The sequence below is a fragment of the Pelophylax lessonae genome (assembly GCF_965119305.1).
Source record: "Pelophylax lessonae genome assembly, chromosome: 9".
In the NCBI taxonomy this organism is placed as follows: domain Eukaryota; kingdom Metazoa; phylum Chordata; class Amphibia; order Anura; family Ranidae; genus Pelophylax; species Pelophylax lessonae.
In genome coordinates, this window is record NC_138776.1 from 13,920,094 (window position 1) to 13,942,980 (window position 22,887).

Consider the following 22,887-nt stretch of genomic DNA (forward strand, 5'->3'; position numbering starts at 1 on the left):
AATTTACCTACTTTTAACGCAGCAGTGCAGTGTTAGTATGGCAAGCTGAGCTGCCTTTTTTTTTACAAGCAACAACTTCTTTTTACATTTAGCACTGCTTACCAAGTATAAAGAATATTTAACAAAAAAATAGTGTTTTTCATTATTTTCAAGAGGTTTTACAAATGGTGCAAGTCTATTTTTTTTTTTTTTCTTAGAGCATGTCTACGACACAAAAAAAGAAAAAAAAAAACCATACAAGCTCCTAGTGGACTGTTGAAAAAATCTATAAAAAACGTACAAAACTGTGTGGTTTTGTGGAGTGCTTATAAAAACAGTTACCTGAAGACAGGCGTAAGCTTATTACAAAGCTACACCGTACCGAGTTATTTCTGTAACACAACAAAAACAATTTTTTTTTTTTTTACAGTAAATGCAATTCTAAAAACAGACCCGCTAAGGCCCTAAAAAAGAGCATCCTTCATTCCTGAAAACTGGAATATTAAATGAGGTTTGTACTGGTAAAGAAATAAAATATGCACCTGATATCGCCACGGCTAAACGTGACCCCTGATCTCTGGAGTTGAATGTGGAAACCACACAGTTTAGTAGCTATAAAAAAAAAAATAATAATAAAAAAAAAAAAAAATCATCAAGTAAAAAAATGTCCAATCTAATCTCGTGGAATATTTTTAGGTGGAGTTACTGAGTGTAAACCAAGCGCTCTCATTAAATAAAGAAGAGAGCGCTAGTCTAGAGATAAGGCTACTTCCTCTAAAGTCATTGGAAAAAAAAAAAAAACATCAATCCACAACACAGATTTTGTGTTGATTTTTTTTTTAAAATAAAATCTGAAAAAGGTAGTGTGTATATTTTTTCCTCCCTGTACCCAGAATGGCAGGTAGAAGCCAAAAAAAAAAAAAATAATAATAATAATGGGATCTATAGAATAGCCATCTAAAGAGTCCACAGTCCATCCTCTTTTTATTACATGCACATGTACTTGCTGGAGTGTAATGAGGATAAAATATTTGGACCATATACAAAAAAAAAAAAAAAAAAAAAACCTTTCAAATGCTTCCAAGCTTCCTGTCAGTGCGGGGCAAACATTGCCCCCAGTCTGACAATTATTTTAAGTGTAAGAAATGTAAAGCTCTAGTGTAATACTCTCACTTTTTGTAGGTTAGCAAAGTAACGGCCTCTTTATCCAGGCCTGCCCACTCACATTTTATTTTATTTTTCCCCCACTCTGTACTAAAGCCTTTTTATCATTTTGCAAGTTTCCGAAAAATAGTAGCAACTCTCAAAAAAAAAAAAAAAAAAAAAAAATATCACATTTGTGAGGTACATTCAATTTTTCAGAAATAATCATTTTGGCATAAACACTTAAAATCTAAAAACTTAGAGAAAAAACAAAACTTGTTTTAAATATCTTTAGAAGGTTCTCTTTTTTTCTTCTCTCTCCTAGACATTGGTTGTATATAGAGACTCCTGAAAACGTTTTTTTTTTTTTTTTTTAAAGTGGACATGTGTTCAAGGAATTAAAATAGATATAAAGAACGCAATACATGCAAGGCTCGATAGCAAAAGAGTCCGTATTTGACATGTATAGGTTCTCTTGTTGAGGTAACAATTTTTTTTTTTTTTCTATTGAAAATAAAAAGCATGCGTAAAGGCCAAAAAGTACTTCGAAGGGTTGCACTGGGCAAGAGGAATTTACAAAAATTTGCCCAATTTTGAGCAAATACATTTTTTTTTTCCCCCACCACCTGTTTTGCAGGTCTTTTTTTTTTTAACCAAAAAAAAAAAAAAAAAACTGCCTATTTTTCATAGGTCAAGTTAAAAAAAAAAACAGGTGTGGAGTGCGGTGTGCGCCACAAAACGTAGAAGCGCCTGCCCAGTTTGGTTACAACTCGTGTTTTTTTTTTTTAAAGTAAGAGTCGGACTTTACTGCATGCCTTTAGTCCTCTTTTGAATCGTTTGCACTTGGGGACACCTCCGCCTCGTCCTGAGGATCCAGTTCGCTTTTTACTGCCGGGTCTTGCTCTTCCAACCTCATGAGTTTCATTTTTTTCTTTGGAGGGTTTTTTAATGTGCCTAGCCTCTCTTTGACTTTGTACTCCAGTGTGCTGTGCGGAATCCCGTAAATGCTCTGCGCTTTGGAAACGCTCATTTTGCCGTTCATGACGACGGCAATGGCTTCCTCCAAGATCTCCGTGTTGTACTGCCTGTACCTCCCCCTTTTTTTCCTCGGTTGCTTAGAGCCGGGGTCCCCTTCTTGGTCTGACGTAGGATATGGCTGTCCAGAGGTAGACTGCTCGACGTCCGAGCTCCAGGAGTCGGTGGTGGTTTCCAATACGTTTCTCCGGTTTTGCTTTGGAAGGATAGTCCTTAATTTTTTGCTAAGTGCGCTCTCCGTTTGTGAACCCATAACCAAAGAGTTGTAATTGTACAGTTCCCCACTGCGGGACTCCCACGACAGATCCATACCACGGACCTGTGGAATTTTTAAATCGACCGGAGAAGAAAGGCCCATTTCCTTTTTAATTTCGTGTTTGTTTGGGATATTTTTTGGAAAGGTGTTCGAATTTTCTGTGAGAAAAGGCAGGTCACTGATGTTGCTGAGTGCGCCGTTGCCCCTATATTTCACGCGGCCGAAATTTAATTCATAGTGTGACTTTGCCCAAGAAGCTTCCCTGGATAAGATAAAATGCTGTCCTTGATTCTGAAGTCCAGGTGAACCATGGCTGGCCGCCGTAGAAAATTGCTTTCGGTTATGCAATTCCTCACTAATCTGTAAGGAGCGAGCCAATGGCACTTTTAGGGGTGTGGAGTGGCCATAAGTTTCCCTGGTTGCATCCAGCAAACTTCTTGAGGGCACCCCATCACCACTGCGTGGAAGTCCATCTGGACGGTGCTGGCTGGGTCTCCCAGGTCGCCTAATTGGATGGAAGGAAACTGATGTGAGCAGAACTTGCACATGTAGGGAAGGATGGGTGAAGGGGCCACTCCTTTATTAGAAGCCCTTGCTTGGGTAACATCACTTAATTATTATTATTTTTTTTAATATAATTTTTTTATTTTTTTAAATCTCAGCATCAGTGTCAGTTTAAGGAATAAAAAATAAATAAATAAAGTTCACAGAAAAAAGGAAAAAATAAATTTTGTGGGCAACAGAAACAAAAAAATGATAAAAAAAGCTATCAAAACCATCTTTGGCTGGGTTCACAAAGTCTTTGCGCAACAGTCTGTACATAGAATCTTTGCTATCGTAAAATTAGAAGGTAGAAAAGTCAACCCCCCCCACCTTTAGGTGTATCCACAATTTTATTAAAATGTGACGTTACCACTAAACAAGTACAGTAATAAAAGAGTAAGCCGCTTATAAACATTATGCAATCTAATTCAAAATTAAAACAAAAAAAAAAAAAAACAACAGTGCCCACTGCTCACATCGAAAAAAAAAAAAAAGTACATATAAAGACATGGGCTAAGGTATCAAAGCTGGTATTTTGATCACAGAAAATGAAGGCAAAATTTTTTTGCTCTTATGGCTACCTTAAGAAAAAAAAAAATGGCTGTTTCGTGTAATAAGAAATCAGAAATATTATGGTCACATTTTAGATTATATTTAAACAAATTCAAATCAAAAAAGTTTGTTGTTTTTCCTCTTTGTATTGGTCACAAAAAAAAATCTCAAAAAGCAAACCAGATTAAAAAAACAAAAAACAAAAAAATGTTTTTTGAATCTTATTTCCAAATACAGCCGGACCATTTTTCTCTTAAAGTAAGGTATAAAAAGGTGATAGAAAGAATGATTGGGATGGTGATTGATTACAGATTATTCAGAGTTATGATTCAGCGTGATTACATGATAATATATTTTTATATATGTAAATGCAAAAAAACACCAGCAAAGCTCCCTACTACCGATACAATAAAAAAATTTCTAATTTTAAAGATACGCAATACGCTCGCCTAAAAAACGGTCCTACACTGCTAGAAGACTAACTACGCGAATTGCGGAGTCTCCATTAAAAGAAAAAAAAAAAAATACATTCAAGTCAGAAAAAAATAAAATAAATATCAGTATTGAAAATAAACCGAGAAGGATAATGAGATCATGGCGGCACTAAATTTATAAAAAATAAATAAATACTGAAACTCCCCAAATGATCAAAATATAGAAAACAAGAGCAAACCACAAATCTGTTTTTTAAATGACACGCTTCAGAACAAAGGAAATTAATAAAAAAAAATCTAAATAATATTTTTTTTTAAAGCGTTCTGTTACCGATGAAGATTCTAGAGTACAAATTCCGAGGCATCAAAACTAAAATATGCAAATCCTCTAACCCACAAATTCACACCTTTCCCTGACTTCAACCCATATTAAAAAAAAAAAACCCTATAAGATTTCAAACTAAATCACTAGTACCAAAAAAATAAATAAAAAAATAATAATATCCAAAGACAATGAATGAAAACAAAATGAGATCATGAGCACAACACAGTAATTTTGATTTTTTTTTTTTTTACTTCACAATGGCAGGTTGTGAACTGTAAAATTTTTGGAGACAAAGTAAATCTCATTCCATAGAGTGGAAGGCGTAAATCATTTTTTGGTTTTGAAAAACAGGATTTAAGATCTGAAGATGCAACTGAAGAAAGGAAATTAAAAAATAAATAATAAAGAAGATGAGATGAAGAAATGATCTTACCCATTCCCTATAGCGTTTGAGGTACTTGGAGAAATGCTTGAATGTGTGCTACCAGAACATGGACTCTTCTTAGTGGACAGATCAAGCACTCCGTCTGCTAAAATACACAAAAATAATTTATCAGCGCTGCATAAAAAAAAAAAAAAATCAAAAAAAAAAAAATCTATTATATAGAGCCTGGCCGCCATATTACAAATCCATATGTGGCAACATTCGTTGCCATGTATTTTGATGTGTGTAGCAATATGATCTTGGAAGGATCCCATTCAACGAGGGTCAAAGGGGGACTCTGCTGTAGTCCCAGCAAACAGTTATAAACAGGTGAGGTCATTGACCTCCGGAAGGTTTTACCCTTATCATGATCAGGCCATTTTATTGCCTTTCAGCACTGCGCTACTGTAACTTGTAATTGCGCTATCATGCAACGATGTAGCCAAATTAAATTTATATAATTTATTTTATTTTTTTCACACAAGTAGAGCTTTATTTTCTGTGGTTTTTGATCACTTCTGAGTTTTATTTATTTTATTTTGTTTATTTTTTAACAACCAACAATTTCTAACCAACCCAATATATATTATTTTCTTATAACACATATCCAAAAAAAATCTAATTTCTTCATAAATTTAGGGTCAAAGGGGGACTATGCAGTAGTCCCTGCAAAGAGTTAAACAGGTGAGGTCATTGACCTCCGGAAGGTTTTACCCTCTTCACGACCAGGCCATTTTTTTTGCTTTTCGGCACTGCGCTACTGTAACTTGTAATTGCGCTGTACCCAAATTAATTTTATATAATTTTTTTTTTTCACACAAATAGAGCTTTATTTTCGGTGGTATTTAATCACCTTTGGGTTTTATTTATTTATTTAAATGACCAACATTTACTGACCAACCCAATATTTTCTTTTCTTATAAACACATATCCAATAGAAAATAGAATTTTTGTAAGAACTTACTGTAAAAAATTTTTCTCCGAGTCCTCCGACAGTCGCCGCCGATCCATATAAGCCTTCACTAGCCTAGCTTACTCCTGTCGAGGGCGCCATTACCCAATAGTGAAGGCTTATATCAGGGGTCTTCAAACTATGGCCGTCCAGTTGTTCAGGAACTACAATTCCCATCATGCCTAGTCATGTCTGTGCAGGTCAGAGTTTTACAATGCCTCATTAGATGTGTAGTTCCGTCACAGCTGGAGGGACGTAGTTTGAGGATCCCTGGCTTATATGGATCGGAGGCGACTGATAGAGGACGCAAGAGAAATCTAAATTCTTCATAAATTTAGGCCTAAATGTGCTCTGCTAGGTTTTTAATTTAAAAATAAAATAAAAAACCAATATTCTAATAAGTGTGAAAGTTCTAGCCTCAACAAACGATTTCATATGCAGCTATAGAAGCTATAATAGTAATGGTGGTGATCAGCCACTCCGAGTGACTGCGATTGGGTGGCAGGAAATCTGGCGCCAATACAGCCTGGGAGGGACACCGGCAAGCACATTTGCACCGGTTTACAGCCACATACAGGTATCTCACGCCACTCTCAGTAAATGTACTGTGAACGGGTGGGCAAGTGGTTGATCAATAAAAGCAAAACGTTGAAAATAGATAATTTTTCAGAACCTTTTTTGGTTTCATTTTCCAGCATTTTTATTAAAAAATTTTTTTTTTTTTTTAAGAATTCACAACAGAAAATGTAAACCACACAGTAATATATTCATGCATGACCACGTCACAAACCACCAAAATAAATTATTTATAAATTGGATTATTAGAACCACATAACAGAAAAGACAAGTACAAGTATGTTTATACAGAAAAGACAAGTACAAGTATGTTTATATAAAGAATGGTTTAGTCATCTAAAGACCCGGCTTTTTCTCGCACTTTTTTTTTTACAAGTTTAAATTAGTATTTTTTGCTAGAGAATTACTTAGAACCCCCCAAACATTATATATATATATTTTATATTATATATATATATATATATATATATATATATATATATATATATATATATATATATATATATAATAATAAATATATATATATATATATATATATATAAAATAATATATATATATATATATATATATATATATATATATATATATATATATATATATATATAATTTTTTTTTTTTTTTTTTTAACAGAGAACCTATAAAATGGCGATTGTTGCAATTTTTTTATGGTATTTGCGCATCGTCTTTGCGAAAGCAATTTTTTTTGGGAAATTTTTTTTTTAATTAATTTAAAAAACAAAATATTATTCAATTTTTTTTTTGTAGAATTTGAAAGAATGTTACGCCGAGTAAATAGATATCACGCTTTAAAACGGTGCACGCTCGTGGAATTGCGACAAACAACAATACTTCAAAATCTCTTAAACGCCTTTAGAGGTTACTGGTTTAGAGTAGAGTTAGAGGAATTCTAGCACTGGAATTATTGCTCTCGCTCGAACGTTCGCAGCGATACCTCACGTGGGGTGCGAATACTGTTTACATATGCATGTGCGATATATGCGTTCAGAAGTATGGAGGCACTTTAATTTTTTTTTCCTCTTTTCGTTTTTATTTTTACACTGCCCCTTTAAATTTTTTTCTCACTTTTATTCCTATCACAAGGAATGTAAACATCCCTTGTAATAGAAATAAGGATGACCGGTCCTCTTTATGGAGAGATCAGGTAAAAAAAGACTCCAAATCTCTTCATTACCTTTAAAAGCAAAAGATAGGGGGGGAAAAAAAAAAAATTTCTTTACTTCCGCTTTAGACCTGAAGTGACGTCATGACGTCGCTCTGGCCCTCCTAGATCATAGAGGTGATCTCTCTCCTCACCTCTGAACATCCTTGTGAACCGTTGGAAAGTTTTCTAGGTTCACCAGCAAGATCTTTTGCTTTAACCACTGGCCAACAAGGCGCCGCAGATATATACGACGGCAGGTAGCAAACATGGGCGAGCACGCATGCCGCCGGATGCGCTCGCCCGATTGCCAGCAGGGAAGCTGATCTGCAGGGCCGGCGGCGGTGATACATCAATTTTATTTGGGTACAGCGTCGCACGACCTCGCAATTGTCAGTTAAAGTAACGCAGTGCCAAAACGCAAAAAAATGGCCTGGTCATTAAGGTGGGAAAATCTTCTGGTCCAGAACTGGTTAAAAAAATAATTTACTTTCAGCCTGAACTGGAAGGGACATCATGATGTTGCTCTGGTCCTCCAGGGTCATAGAGTCGATCAGAGTATCTACTCTTTGATCGCCTATGGGAGCATCCGAATGTTTATCGGTCGAACCAGCAGAAAACGGTAAGCCCGGGAAACACCGGCGAGCTGTGGGGGTGAGGGGTATGTCCCCTCCCACCACATCGGAAATTGTTCCAGCGGCTCATGAGAAAGCCAGACGAAAAAAGTTAATACCGGGGTTATGGCTGATAGCTTCACCCATAAACCCAGTAACCACTTGCAAACCGCAACGTATATATATATATATATATATATATACGTATTGTGATCACCAAGTGGTTAAAAATTAAATAGGAATACCCGCTTCAAGCCCCCTAACTTACACAGCATTCCTATGAAGAAAATTTACATGGCCAATGAGGAAAACTAAAGCGGAAATATTTAAACCTTTCTTGAAAGTCTGAATCTTATTAGTGGCTGCCAGTGCTAGATAAGAACACACCAAGGTGAGGCACCTTACAGCTGCCGTAAAACAGAGCACCCTGCAGTTTACTCTCAAGTTGAAAATAGCTGAACTTTGGAATATTCTGATAGAATCCGGCATTTTTACCAGCATTGTTTTTTTTCCCCATGTATTTTCTTCAATCAGGACTCTTCTCCACATCACTGCTACAGCCGGTATGTAGATTGCAGGTTTAAGGCGCAGCAATCCGCAGCCTGACTTTAGGAGTGCTGCATCTGGATCCCACTGGATTGATGCTGCAGGGCTAGCCTGGACGAGACCTTCAAACAATGGGTTCTGTTTAGATTGTTGCCAGAACCCTTTCTGTTATAAGTTGGCTGAAGAGTGATTTCCAGCTCCAGGGGCCTACAACCCGCAGGTCTCAGTTTTATAACAAAAGCTTAACCCCCTTGGTGCCGGCTCCCGCCGGCCCTTTAAAGGGTTTGGAGTTTCGGGAGGCAGGGCATGCGACCGCTGTGATTGGCCGTCACACGATCAGGAGTTTCTCACGAGCCGCCGGTCAACGAGCCGGGAGCGGCACAGCACTATCGGCGCTAATGCACGCAAATATGTTGCCCCTCTGTACCGCATATTTGCATGTGCTCAGCCCCCAGGAGGTAATCACTTAGGGGCCAGGCCTTTTCTGAAAATCAGTAATTTTTGCTAGAAAAATACGTAGAACTAGTGATCGACCCATATAGTTTTTTCATTGCCGATATTTTGGTCATTACGTACCGGTATCGGCCGATATTTTTGTACATTTAAACATTTTCTTTCTTACTTGACAGGTACTCTTGTGGAGGGATCTGGTTGTCTAAAAGACCCCAAACCCTCCCCCTGCACTTTAAAGCATTCAAAAACACCAAGTTTGGCTGTTTTGAATGCGGTCATTTTTTTGAATTTGGTGCCGAGTACCTGGAAGTGTCATGACATCACTTCCGGTCTTTTGCATGGAGACCCAATCAGAGCCGAATGATGCTTTGATCGGGTCTTCAGCGGCCACGCTGGCTGGTTGCCCAGGTCTCCCGGTGGGACGGGAGACCCAAGCGAGCCGCGGAAGGCGGCGTGAGGGGTGGGGGTAACGTCCCCTCCCGCTCCTTGTAATGACAGCCAAGCAGCTTCTCAGCCGCATCCGTTATCATTACAAGACAGCCGACCGTCGGCTATGGACGCCGGGGTGATGCCTCTAGCTGCAGGCATCACTCCAGTACAAGCACTTTCCCGAAATATCGGCAATATCGTTAACCTCAGGGGCCGATTCCGATATATCGGGGAAAGTGCAGATCGGCCCTCGATATATCGGCTTTGCCGATAATCGGTGGATTCCCTACTTAGAGACCCCAAACATATATATATTATTATTTTAGCAGAGACTCTAGAGAATAAAATGGCAATCCTTGCAATTTATTTTTGACATGTTATTGAGCAGTGGTTTTTACATTTTTTGTGGGAAAAAAAATACACTTTAATGCATTTTATTGCAAAAAAACACAATATTTCATCCAATTTATAGGAAAGTTCTTAAAGATAAGGTTACGCCAAGAAAATAGATACCTGACATGCTATGCTTTAAAATTGCGCACGCTCGTGGAATGGCAACAAACTACGGTACCTAAAAAAATCGCCATAGGCGACGCTTTAAAACATTTTTACAGGTTACCCGTTTAGAGTTACAGAAGAGGTCTAGCGCTATAATTATTGCTCTTACTTTAACATGTGTGGTGCAAACATCGTTAACATATGCCTGTGGAGTGATGGGGTGCTTTTTTCTTATTTATTTTTATACTGTCCCTTTAATTATTTTTTTAAACAGTTTTATTCCTATTACAAGGAATGTAAAACATCCCTTGTAGTAGAAAGGTATGACCGGTCATCTTTATGGAGATAAATGGAGTCTATAAGACCCCAAATCTCTCCTCTACCTTTAAAAACAAAAGATAAAGAGAAAACTAAGTTTATTTTCACCCTAGACCGGAAGTGATATCGCTCTGGTCCTCCTAGATCATAGAGGTGATCAGAGATGATCTGGTCTCTCCTCACCTCTGTGACCAGAGGCACAAACCGCTGGATCATTTCCCGGGCTCGCCGGTAAGAATCTAAGTCCAAGAAACATTGTCGAGTGGCGGAAGGGGACGACGACCCCTCCCACTGCTTCTAAAAGCGATCCAGCGGCTATCGCTTGCTCAGATTGCTTTCATAAGAAAGAGAATAGCCGGCTTAAAAAAAAAAGCTAACTTTTTTTTTATAGCTTCAGCCATAACCCTGATAAACTACTAGATCTAAATATCGCGGGCTTTACCATAAGCACAATAGGATGGGCCTAATGTCCCCCAGTGGACACCATTAAAAATGGTTTAATGGCGAATACAAAAATACAATTATTTTTCTCGCCCACTGAGGGACCCACGAAATCTAACATTTGGGAAGTACAAAAGCAGTCCAACTAACGGGTTGGACATTTGGGAAGTACAATATACAGTACATCAATACAGCTTAATGCCAAGGAAGCACTCATAGATCCAGTGGAGTGCGCCTTGATCGGAAAAGATGGAACCCAATCCTTGAGTCCTTAAGCTTGAATGATGGTCTGTCTGTGCCACCTAGAAATGGTTGAATGAGAAGCCGGTGCATCCATACAGGGACCGATCCATCTGGGGTAACAAAAAGGGAATTAGTCTTTCTAAAAGATGATGTCGCTGAGCCAGACAATAGAGGGAAATTTTATTTTGGTATACTGGAGCTCAAAGGAATGATGTCCTGGTTCAGGTGTACGGCAAAAACTAGGAGGAAAGTCCTAGGCCTTACCGTCACCGTGTGCATATGCAAAACCAGAAAGCATTCCCTACAAGGCCACCAGCTCAGACCCTTGCCACTCAGAAGTGAAGGCTACAAGCAACACAAGCCCCTGATGACGTCACGTATGACGAAACGCGGAGGGATGACATGGAACGCACGACGCACCACGCATGCACGAAACACTCGCGCCCATTTTTGGAAACTGTCGTCTGGAGTTTTTTTCTGGGATTGTATCCATACGCTTTACCAGCTGAAATTTGTAAGTGTACTAGCCCAATAAATATTAGTTTACATACAGATCTTCACTATGGATGTTATCCTTTTTCCTTATGTATGGAATCCGGTGCATGTTTGTGACCGTGTTACGAGTGGGTGGCTCTTTGGCAAGTGGAGGCTTACATGGTTACCCATCTGAAGCCATAAGGCTGATAGCTGAAGCGGAGGAACGCCATGGGGATGTGAGAGCCCACTACCATCTAAAGCATGTTATGAACACTTTATATTAGCGGTCATATAACTCTGGTAATCCCCTGCCTGTTGCACTTGGGTGGCGTGATGTGCTACAAATTCCTCTTTTTTGGGGAATTTTAAGGTCTTTTGAAGTTTCCCTTTATTGCACATCTTTGGTGATCTTCTGGAAGATTCTCTCTGATGTCTCGACTACTTTACAAACTTTGAAGTATTTGGAACTGAAGATATAACCGGACCATATCCTCTTGAGGACATTTAGTCCATTTATTATGCACAATTTCTTAGTCTAATGTGCACAAATATTTGTCAGCTTATGTGTATCACGTGATTTACTAAGTACTGACACTTATAATAATAATTTATTTACTTTTTTATACTTCGCAATTTGTTTATAGCACAGCACCCACTGGTTTTAGATACAAGGAACACAACCTCGTGGTTGAGAGTAGAGGAATGTCTAGTTGGCTTAAAGGGGGAGGCGCAGAGAGAACCAAATTAAATCCCAGAGAGAGAGACAAGCGAATGACCTGGGGGAGCTACAGTACATGAGAGATTCCCTGGACAAAGTTCCTTATCAAGAAATGACGGGCCAATGGTCTCCTACAGAAACCCTTACTTTGGTAGTACTGAAAGCCAAATGCTGCACCAGGCTCATCCGGAGAAGGAGAGGCTTCGCTCCAGGGATAAAGTGTGGAAACCTTGAGATGCACACTAGTAAAGTATGCCTTCCATGTCAAATGAAAAGACCTTTGCGAGAGACAGACTTTCGAGTTTTTAACATTGTGGAAGTCACCGAATTGCCCATTTTTTTTTCTTTATAGAACGTGGGCTTCAAAAGACATGTCACTCAAGCAGGTGACCCTGACGCAGGGTGGTAAAAAGGTCTTTTGAGACAGAAGATCTGGAAGAGCCCTCGAAGTATCCGCCAGGAAAGCTTTTTACCAGGTTGGAGTACAAAACAGGCTTGGGCCAAACCAGAGCAATAAGGATAATTGGAATTCCCTCAATCTTCTAGAGCTGACAAGAAAAGTTTTGGGGAAGTGGAGGCATAAATTGTGTGTGCTAATCCAACTGGTGCATCCACTGCTTTCAATAGAAGATCCCTGTACCCCAGACAAACCTTCCCAGTTTGTTTGTGACCCTGGAGGAAAAGAGGGCCCCGTCCGGCATACCCCACCTGTGACAGAGGTCCTGAACACCCCTAGATTATGGACCACTATCCACGGTCAAGAAACGGTCAACTGTCCATGCCTGGGATGTTAAATTGGAGACAAAGTTGAAATGTAGTTATACCCGGAATAGGATCCATTTCTACCTCTTGTAATCTGGTTCCTCACTGGTAGTTTAGGTGTACCACTGCAGTGGAGTTTTTTGACTGAACATCCAAGCAAAAAGGTCTTAACACTGCAAAGAGCGTCACTCCAGACTGTTGATAGGAAGAAGAGATTCGAACGACCAAACCTGTGCACAGACAGGGATGCCAGGACTCTTCCCTGGCCCAACTGGGTGCATCCATCATGAAGATCTTAAAGAAAGGCAAGAAAAAAGGACTTCTGAGTACAGCACCAAAGGCCCGGTACAACCTGTTCCTTGCTGTCCAAGGGCAGGACTGACTGGTTCCACGACAACAGAATATTGTAGGGTTATGAAGTGAAACTGGGCAAATGGGACTGCAAATGGGTCTGATGGGAGACTACCATCACACCCATGACTCATATGCAAAAATGAGTCGGACAACTCCTGGAATGGAGAGCACACGTCTGAGTTTAAAGGGTTTGAAGTTCCTCCTGAGGGAGAAAAACCCTGGCCTGAGTTGTGCCAAAGGCTAGATCAAGAAACTCCAAAATTAGGGTTTCTCCTAAAGCTTCAAGATCCATTCTAACCGCTGTAATGTCTGGGTAGCCAAGGTTACACTGTCCAATGTCTTGTAGCAACTGTTCCCTCAACAAACCTGCGTCACTGACGCTTGATGACGGAAGCCCAGGAGACACTAAGGATCCTAGTAGAGTGCTCCTTGACAGGGAAAGGAGGAACCTGACCCCTGATGCAATAGGCCTGAACCATCTGGAAATGGTCGCAGAAGAAGCTGACAACCCTTTTGTGAGGTCCGTCCGTGAGCACAAATAGAGAGCCAGACTTCCTAAAAGACTCCGTAGCTGCCAGGTACACCCTAATTGCCCGGACCAAATCCAAGGCATGCAAGGCAATTTTCTTTCAGATGTTTTGCCTGGGACACAGGGAAGGCAACACAATGTCTTAATTCGAATGACAGTCAGAGACCACCTTAGGAAGGAATGATGGACAGGGGCGAAGCACCCTCTTATCCTTGTGAATCACCAATAAAAGGTGAACGACAGGATAACGCCACCAGTTTCGACACCCTGCGCGCAGAGACGATAGCCACCAAAAAAGGTCACCTTCTGGGGCAGCGCAAGCAGAGAAATCTCACAAACATTTTCAAAGGGAGGCTTCTGTAGAACTGAAAGCACCACATTAAAATCCCAGAGCGGCAACAGAGCTCGCACTGAAAGAACCAAAATGTCGAACACCCTGAAGAAAGGTACCAGGGAGTGAGAGGCCAAAGGTTGTTGGAAAAAGACCGCCAAAGCCGATACCTGGCCCTTGATGGTACTCTATGCCAATTTCTGCACATCCCCCCTGTGGAAGAAAGGTTAAGATCCGATCCACTGAGAAGGAGAGAGGGTGAACCAAAAGAGGCTCACACCACGCAATGTACGTCTTCCACGTACGATGGTAGAGCTTCAATCTAGAAATAGATTGCCTAGCTTTCAACAGCGTAGGAATCACTGGCTCCATCGTTCAGCACCTGCCGTTCAACAGCCAAAGCCGTCAAAGCAGGATGGAAGATCGGTCCTTGGGACAGCAGATCCTCCCTGAGAGGAAGTCTCCAAGGAGCATCAGTGACCAGCCATACCCAATTGGCATACCAAGACTGGCAAGGTCAGTCTGGACATTCCCAGAATCCTGCACAGAAGTCGTGGCAGAAATTTGAGAGGGCTGGAACAAAATCGGTCAGGCCACCTTAGAATGCTGGCTACTTACTGAGCCGCGAGGACACAACTTGTACCCCCTTGGTGATTGACAGACCACGGCCGTGGCATTGTCCAAATGAATTTGTACCGGACACCCCTGAAAACGAATTGACTAATGAGTCAGACAAAGGCTGATCGCTCGGATTTCCAGAACATTAATCGGCAGTCTATATGAGCCGAGGAGAATGGCCAACGTCTACGATGGGGCTCCTTGCCCTTGGTAGCCTGCGGAAGAAGAGTACTCTTACCACCTGTGAGACCATTAACGATGTCATCCAAGGAAGGTCCAAACAGGCAATCCCCAAGAAGGGGGAGATCAGATAGGGCTTCTTAGAAGTCTGATCCGCAGACCAGTATTTCCGCCAGATAATAAACTGAAGGATCACTGCTGATACAGATAGAAATCAAAGGAGCCGCATCCAAAGAGGCATCACAGACAAACTTTAGCCACTGGACCAACTGATCCACCCGCTCCACAAGACAGGGGGAAGCCTTTTCCCCTCCAGGTCCCGGCATAAAAAGTCTAGCCCACTCGGTCAGAACTTGCAACACCAGGGCAATAGTAACAGGCCTAAGTGCCGAACCAGCCACAATGGACATATGGCAGGCCAGAGTCTCCGCCCTCCTACCAGCTGGATATTTAAAGGCCTGGGACTCCTCAACCGTAATGAAGGTAGCTTTATTTAACCTGGAAACCGACAAATCCACTACAGTTGGGACCATCCACCTTTAAACACAGTTAATCCTCATAAGGATACCACAAGCAAAAGGCGCTTAGGAACCACTGCGTTTTGGACAACCCCACTGTTTTGTGACAATGTTGTCAAAGTAAGCAGAAAAGGGAACACTCTTGCCGTTTTGGAAGGCCTGTGCATGCTAAAAAGGACCGGCGCCTCTGACAAAGCATCAACCGCAACCTCTATTTTTATATGCACTGACACAAACTGTGAATCCACCAATGCAGTTTCATGCGCGGCTAGAGGAGCAGAGGAATCATCCTCACTATCTGAGCATTCAGGGTACAGGGACGCAGACCCAGTAGGGTCGCTATATACTAAGCTCCTCCGAAAAACATAACTGGGACGCCAACCAAAGGACCATGAATGGACCACCTACTGGACTCCGCAAAAAAACAAGGGGGGGGGGGGTCAGTCACCCTCCATACAGGGCCTAAAAGGAAATAGCCCCCTCAAAAGGGGGCCGCCCGCTGTGACACAGACGTGCAGGCAGGGTACCCCGATGGTCCCGCAGTGCTAAAAGGAGCAGGTGCCCCACATAATTGTGGCAAGGCTGTCATTAAAAAATGAAGCAACCCCACAGCGCCACCCCTTCCAAGGGAGGCGACAAGCTGCCCATATGGCCTAGAAGGCCGCAAGATGCAGCGGCCTAAATTTTTGTGGAGGCCCAGCAGCATGTGCACGGATCCCAGCCCAGCAGATGCCCAAAGGAAGAGTGGGGGCTTCAGCTAAACGCACAGGGCCACCTCCCACAGAGGCACCCGACTTGGCCACAGCTTTAATTTTTAAGGGGGGGGGGGGGCATCCGCTTGAACGCGGAGCCCCAAGCGAAGCCCACCACTCAGGAGCAGCAGGGGGGAGGGCGGATGCCCAAATGGGAGGCAGTGGCTTCAGCCACCCTCACAGGGGTGGTTTCCGACTAGGAGGCTGCAAAGCTGCAGCCTACATTTTTTTCCGGATCCAGCCGCCTGAGGCGTGTACCCGCGGATGCTAAACTATCCACTCCCCCAGCCCAACAACCGCCGCAGGGAGCCCAGATGAAATCCCTGCCCCGGTCACCACCCCAGGGTGGCAGGGAACCTTGTTCAACCCACTGTTGCGCACCAGCAGCAACTCCAACCAGCCCCCCTTCAGAGCTTTGAAGAAGGGGGGGCACCCTTCAAAACGCGTCATATATTTTTGGAGGTTTACATTCCACAACTGTTTTTACCTAGCAGACCATGCTGAGTGGAGAATCTTGGTGAACTTGCACTTCAATTTTCGCTTGACTTTTCATCTTGTTTGTGAGTATGATGTGCATACTTTAAAATAAATTGTTGCACAAAGGTTTTGCACTAGGCTGGTGCCCCTCCTGTATGATTTTCTTTTAGAGCTTTATTTGGGTTTCCCTGATCTGTTGGGAGTGGCAGCACAGCCAAAATGTCGGCTAAACGAGCGGAGTTGCCTTTCTAAAAGATCAAGCCACATAGTAACTTCTAAAGCGCAGGAGCATAAATTTTCTTTTAAAGACATTTAGTGATTTTTAAACTAAACAGGTTGGACAAAAACCTCCTGAAACCATTAACAGGAACAATAATACCTTGATCCAGAAGCTCTGGAAAAAGCTACATGGAGATTTGATAATCTGTGCGGTAACACAGGAAGATTGGAAAAAAAACAAAAACAAAGAAGATGGCAGAGAGAAAAATTCTAGCTTGTGACCCCCTGGAAATACCCGCCCGCAGCCAGGGCCTGCACTACCGCTAGGTGAATTAGGCAGCCGCCTAGGGTGCACTGCTGCTAGTTTGCCTACTAGCCTGGCGAACAGGTGGGGATGAAGGCCGCCACCCTACACTAGGCTGGGGTGCTGACTGACCCTCTGCTGGCCAATCCAGAGAAAGCAGTAGCTGCAGTGGACACCCTCAACGGGGGCTGTGGAGGTGGTCAGCAGCAGCTTAGCTTGTGAGAAGGGAAACACAGAGCCAGCTCCAGGAGTCTGAGGACCGCTGATAGAAGAAGGTGGGCACCATGTCCGCTAAGTGGGTCAGTACTGCGCTCTAGACTTGTGGCTAACTTCAAGAGCATGCTAGAGGGCTGCTACTGTGAGTCTGCTTTGACAGTCAACACAGACGACTGACAGCTGTGCAGTCTGACCAGGCAGGACGGCTTATACAGTGTACACCTCATCAATGGGTAGCACCACTCATCTACTTCTTACATAAACGCACAGCTGGGCAGCCTGACCAGAGGTAGGTTCTTATACTGACACTTGCTATAGATCAATGAGCAGCACCAGTCATTTCCTATGGTACCATGGCAGCCCATACAAGGGCTCTGCCACAGCAGCAAGCGGCTGGAACGTCATATTAGACACAGGGACTCATCTCTAGGGCAGGATGCCCCCAATTGTTGTAAAAATTATTTTTTGGGGGGGGGGGGGGGGGTTTGCAAGTAGCTGATCTTGCCTAGGGCACAAGATCTTCTAGCACCGGCCCTGCCCATACTCAAGAATCTGTGATGAAAGCCGTCCAATTGCTAGCAAATGTCCCCGACTTTAGAGAGAGTGTGGGCACACCTACATGCAGAGCAAGGAGCTTGAGGATTTGAAGCTCCATATCTTACCAGTTTGAAGGGTTTTGATTTAGAGCTTACAGAACTGATATAACAAGGGATGAGCATTTTCAGTCTGCCCCTTAGGCTTTTTTGGCTGAGGGAGACGGATGTTCTTGCCATGAGCATCATCCTTGACAATAATAGCATCAAGAGCAGATCTAACAGGCATGGTAACTCGAAGGCCAGATCCTTAATTTGTGGGATCTGCAGTCCATCTCTTTAACTCGAAGTGACCTCTGCACGTGTACTGATAAGAAACCTATATGGGAGATGGGACAGGAAACCTCCAGCAGCCCATCGATACTATAACTTAAAGCAACAACCATTTATTCCAAATGTTTCAAGACCAAGGGATCAACCAATGTAGGGATGAGATCCTTTCTAATGGACTTTGACCAACCAGCCAGAGTTTGGAAAAGCGAAATCACAGCTAATACAGGTTAAAGAGCAGGGCCTGCTAGCAAGAATAGAGTTCTAGGGCTTCCAACCAATTTTCCATGGTATCCTTTAATACAGGTGCATCCTCAGCCAGAAAAACAATCACGTTATTAAAGCAAATCTTCACTGCATCTGAGCACCACAAACCAAAAACGCTATTTAATTCATTTTTAATATTCAAAGCAGACTCCCTCACCAATCCAGAGGCCTGAGGAAGGAGCGCATGCTCCGACAACGCGTCGCCTACGTCATCACGCCCAACCCGGAAGTCCGCCGCAAGAGGCGCTGCTGGTGTCCCCTAGGTCCGCATATCGCTGACTCCTGTAGTCAGACACGGATTCGTTCGGAGTACAACAGTCCCCCCTCGCCGAGGCATTGGACCCACCGATCCTTTGAGGAATTCACCATGCTTTTACATTTTTAATCTTGTGAGTACCCATGATGGTATATGTTTAATAAAGTACCGAGTCTACTGCACTTAGAGTGGCGCTTTTCTTCTTTTCCAGCATCCTGCAAGTTTGTTCTTCTATACTTGAGATTAAGCTGCCTTCAGGAGAGCACAGACCGGTTTCACTTATGGACTCCATGGACTTTTATATAACACTATTCAGGTCCGTTTACTTTTCTATATGATTATTAGGAGCCCATTGAGGTTACCTTTGAGTCCGGGTGCGCCAGTCCTTTCATGTTTGTTTTTCCTCACCAATCCACGTCTACAAGCTTTATTTTGCTGAGAAATTGCTTAATAAAACACCCCCTCTAGCATTTCTGGTCTTGGCCATCTTGAGTAGGGGCAGATGATTCATGTAGCATTCACTTCCTGGAATCCAACTGCAATTCGCTCAAGCATGCAGGCAGGAGGGTGTGCTTACCTGAGAAAAAGACTCCTGGGGATGCATTACATCATTTGCCTAAGCAAGAAACCAGGAAGTAACTGAATAAATGTTGAAAAAAGTTTAAACACAATTAAATATTATATACTATCCTATCATTTTACTAATTCTATCAGCATAATGATTAAAAATATTCAATGCTGATTGGGAGTGAGTGCTGCCAGATACCTAGTGGGGGTTAGACCACTTTTCCTCTTCAAACAGATACAAGCCCAAAAAGCACTTGGTGTGAGCGAATATCTTGTCGGGGGCGTATTTAATCTCCACAGAGGAAGACTTCGAACAGCAGGTGCACTGGGAAAGGCCTCTAAAGGACTGGAAATAGCACTGGTGGAAACAGCAGACTGACCCTCTAGTTTCAGAGCGGTGTGCAATGCACCAAAAATAGCTAAAAACAATGGCAATTTGCAAGTAACCGCAGAAGATCGCAATTCCTCTCAGGCAAGCCAATATGAACTAGAGTAACTCCAAATCAGACAAAGTATCACTGGCTGATGGTTTAGAGGCCCAAAAGGTGCAAACAGATCAGATACAGAACCTGCAGGGAAGGCATGGAAGTGTGCTCAGGGCTTTAATGGGCACAGTCAGCATATAAATGGGTGATTTTGGCAAAAAAGCCATGCATGAGTTGGCCACACCCAATGGGCTAGGAAGACTTCTAATATGGGATAGATCCAAGATCAGAGGGTCGCCTGATTCCAGGCTGCAGATGCCGACCAGATCAGTGGGTGTGCTGTGAGTAACACCAGAACCGTTAGTGAGTATGACCTGGGAGCACCCAGTACAGATGGACTGACCCCCTGAACCCCCCCCCCCATGATTAACCACTTCAATACCAGGCCCCCATCCTGCCAAGCCCAATTTTCAGCCTTCAACTTTGATCAACATTTAGTTTGGGTACAGTGTTGCATAACCGCTCGTTTGCCATTCATTTTTTTTTTTTTTTTTTTTACACAAATAGAGCTTTCTTTTGGTAGTATTTATTCACCACTGTTTTTTTTTTTTTTTTTGCTAACCGAAAAAGGCTGAAAATGTTAATAAATAATCTTTCTTCACTAATTTAGGCCAAAATGTATTCTGCTACATGTCTTTGATGAAAACAACCCAAATCAGTGTATTTTATTTAGAGACTGTAGGAAACTTTGAGTCCACAATCAGATATATATCTTAAAATTGATCAGTCCTGATGTACTAACTCATTTCTTGAGACCTGAAAACGCCAGGACAGTACAAATACCCCCCCCCCCCCCCCAAATCACCCCTTTTTATAAAGAAGACAGTCCAAGGCATTTATTATGCGGCATTGCGAGTTTTTTTAAGTAATTATTTTGTTCCAATTTTTTTTTTAGAACATTAGGAATGTCAAAAAAATATATATATTTTAAACAATTTATTTTTTTTACATACTGTCACGAGCGTAGCACAGTGTCATCCTAGAACTGGTGTGGCGGTGACCGAGGACACTGAATGGTGACCGCATGTATATTTTTAATAATTCTTTTTTTTTTTTTTTTTTACATACTGTGACCAGATTATTACAGTGTTACCATAGTAACACTACTACTCTGGGGAAGTGATTAGAATTCTTTTTTATTTAAAACATTATGATTGTTTATGCCAGTGAAGTTTACGGCTATAAGCAAACATTTTTTACTGAATGCAACTGACTAATTCAGTGCATATTGTTGTGATTGCCACAGCTAAATACATGGTACAGGAGGGCTGCAATAGGCCCTGTCTACCATGTGATGACTGTGACCAATCACAGATAGCAATATAATCGTACACAATGAATGGCATGAGCCAAAGCCATGAAATGGTTTACAATTTTCATGTGATCTGCTGTGATTGGTCACAGAGGTCACATGGTGCCAGTACACCCAGTAATCCGCCGTGTCCGTAGGGGTAATCAGGGATTATTATTTTTTTCCTTAAAATAGTTATTGCTTATACAGTGATGAGCACTCTATAACCAATAGTTTTAGCTGCCATAAATAGGTTAATCATTCATGAACAGCTGGTTTATTGTTGTAAACTGTGATTGGCTAAGCTAATCACATGGTACAGGGAGCCAGGTACCGTATGACTGCTTTGGGCTAATCACAGATCAAAATGGTAAACAAGCAGTTCATGAATGGAAAGCCATTCATGAATAGTTGTTTACATTGTTATTATGTGATCGCTATTGACTAATCATAGCAATCACAGGATACCCGGTTACCAGTCACAGTGATCCGCTGTGTCCGATGGTTACAGCAGTCATAGCAATCACATGATACCCGGTTACCAGTCACAGTGATCCGCTGTGTCCGATGGTTACAGCAGTCATAGCAATCACATGATACCCGGTTACCAGTCACAGTGATCTGCTGTGTCCGATGGTTACAGCAGTCAAAGCATTCACATGATACCCGGTTACCAGTCACAGTGATCTGCTGTATCCGATGGTTACAGCAGTCATAGCAATCACATGATACCCGGTTACCAGTCACAGTGATCTGCTGTGTCCAATGGTTACAGCAGTCATAGGAGGAGCGGATGCGCCCCTGAGCTGGAAGAGGCTTAGTTGTGTATATATACACGTGGCTGAGGAAGCCCCTGCCACCCCGGCACACTACATCTGCAGGAGTGGGAAGGCAAGTGGTTAAAAGAAAAAAATTTGAGTGTAAACATGAATAACTCAATGGCCATTTTAAAATACCTTGCTCACAGGGTTCTTCTGACGGGGTCTTCTTGACGGTAAGGTCTAATGGAGAATCTTGGTCAGCCATCAGAAGCTTGCTAAGCACAGGATTCTGAGTAGTCGCAGGGGGCGGAGAACTTTGTCCAGAGGGTGATTTCGGCAAGCTTTGGTTCTTTGTGCTGTTGGGCTGGCTGGAGTCCTGAGTAGAGCTATTTTTTGAGGTATATTCAGCAGCAAACTGTCGAATCATTCGCTGCATTATCTCACGAGCAACTAAGGGAATATTAGGATCCGAGATCCTAGGGCTGTCTGGATAAAACAAAGAAAAACATTTTAGCGCTAAATAAGTGCAAGTTAACAAAAAAAAAAAAAACAAACACACACGCACAACAACACACACAAACAAAGCTTTTGTTTCTCTTAGGATTTGCTTTTAACTATTGCAAACAATGGCTGAACAATACACATGCAAAAACCATGGTTTGGTCAATGTTGCCAAAAACCAGAAAACAGACTTTAAAATCACTTTGCATTTTTTTTTTTTTTTTGCAGCATTAAGATTTAACAATGTCAAAAATTGAGTCATAATTTAAAGTGGTTCTAAAGGCAGGGTTTTTTTTGTTACCTTATTTCATTCTATGCATTAAAGTGATACTAAACACACTCAGTGTAATTTACAATCTCCCTTCTATTTCTGTATATGGACGACGGCACTGTAACTATTTTAATAAAACGCATCCAAGTACCTTTCTCCTAATGGATATCCAGCTGTCATATGACCCAGCTCTCTCCCAACCTGTCTGCAGGGAAACATAAGCAGGAGGAGCTTCTAGTCCTCTGCTGCT

General features: G+C 42.0%; 1 protein-coding gene across 1 annotated transcript in view; it reads right to left on the minus strand.

Annotated features, from left to right (window-relative positions):
• Positions 1-1,939: 1,939 nt before the first annotated feature.
• LOC309564607 (ligand-dependent corepressor-like) overlaps positions 1,940-22,887 on the minus strand; it is a gene marked incomplete at its 3' end in the record, with an annotated part of 107,651 nt that continues 86,703 nt past the window's right edge. Inside the window, exons 5-7 of the mRNA XM_082269261.1 lie at positions 22,061-22,351; positions 4,701-4,797; positions 1,940-2,918 (exon numbers count right to left, since the gene is read on the minus strand). Of these exons, the coding sequence (XP_082125387.1) occupies positions 1,940-2,918; positions 4,701-4,797; positions 22,061-22,351 (1,367 nt within the window). The remainder of the gene's footprint in view (positions 2,919-4,700; positions 4,798-22,060; positions 22,352-22,887) is intronic.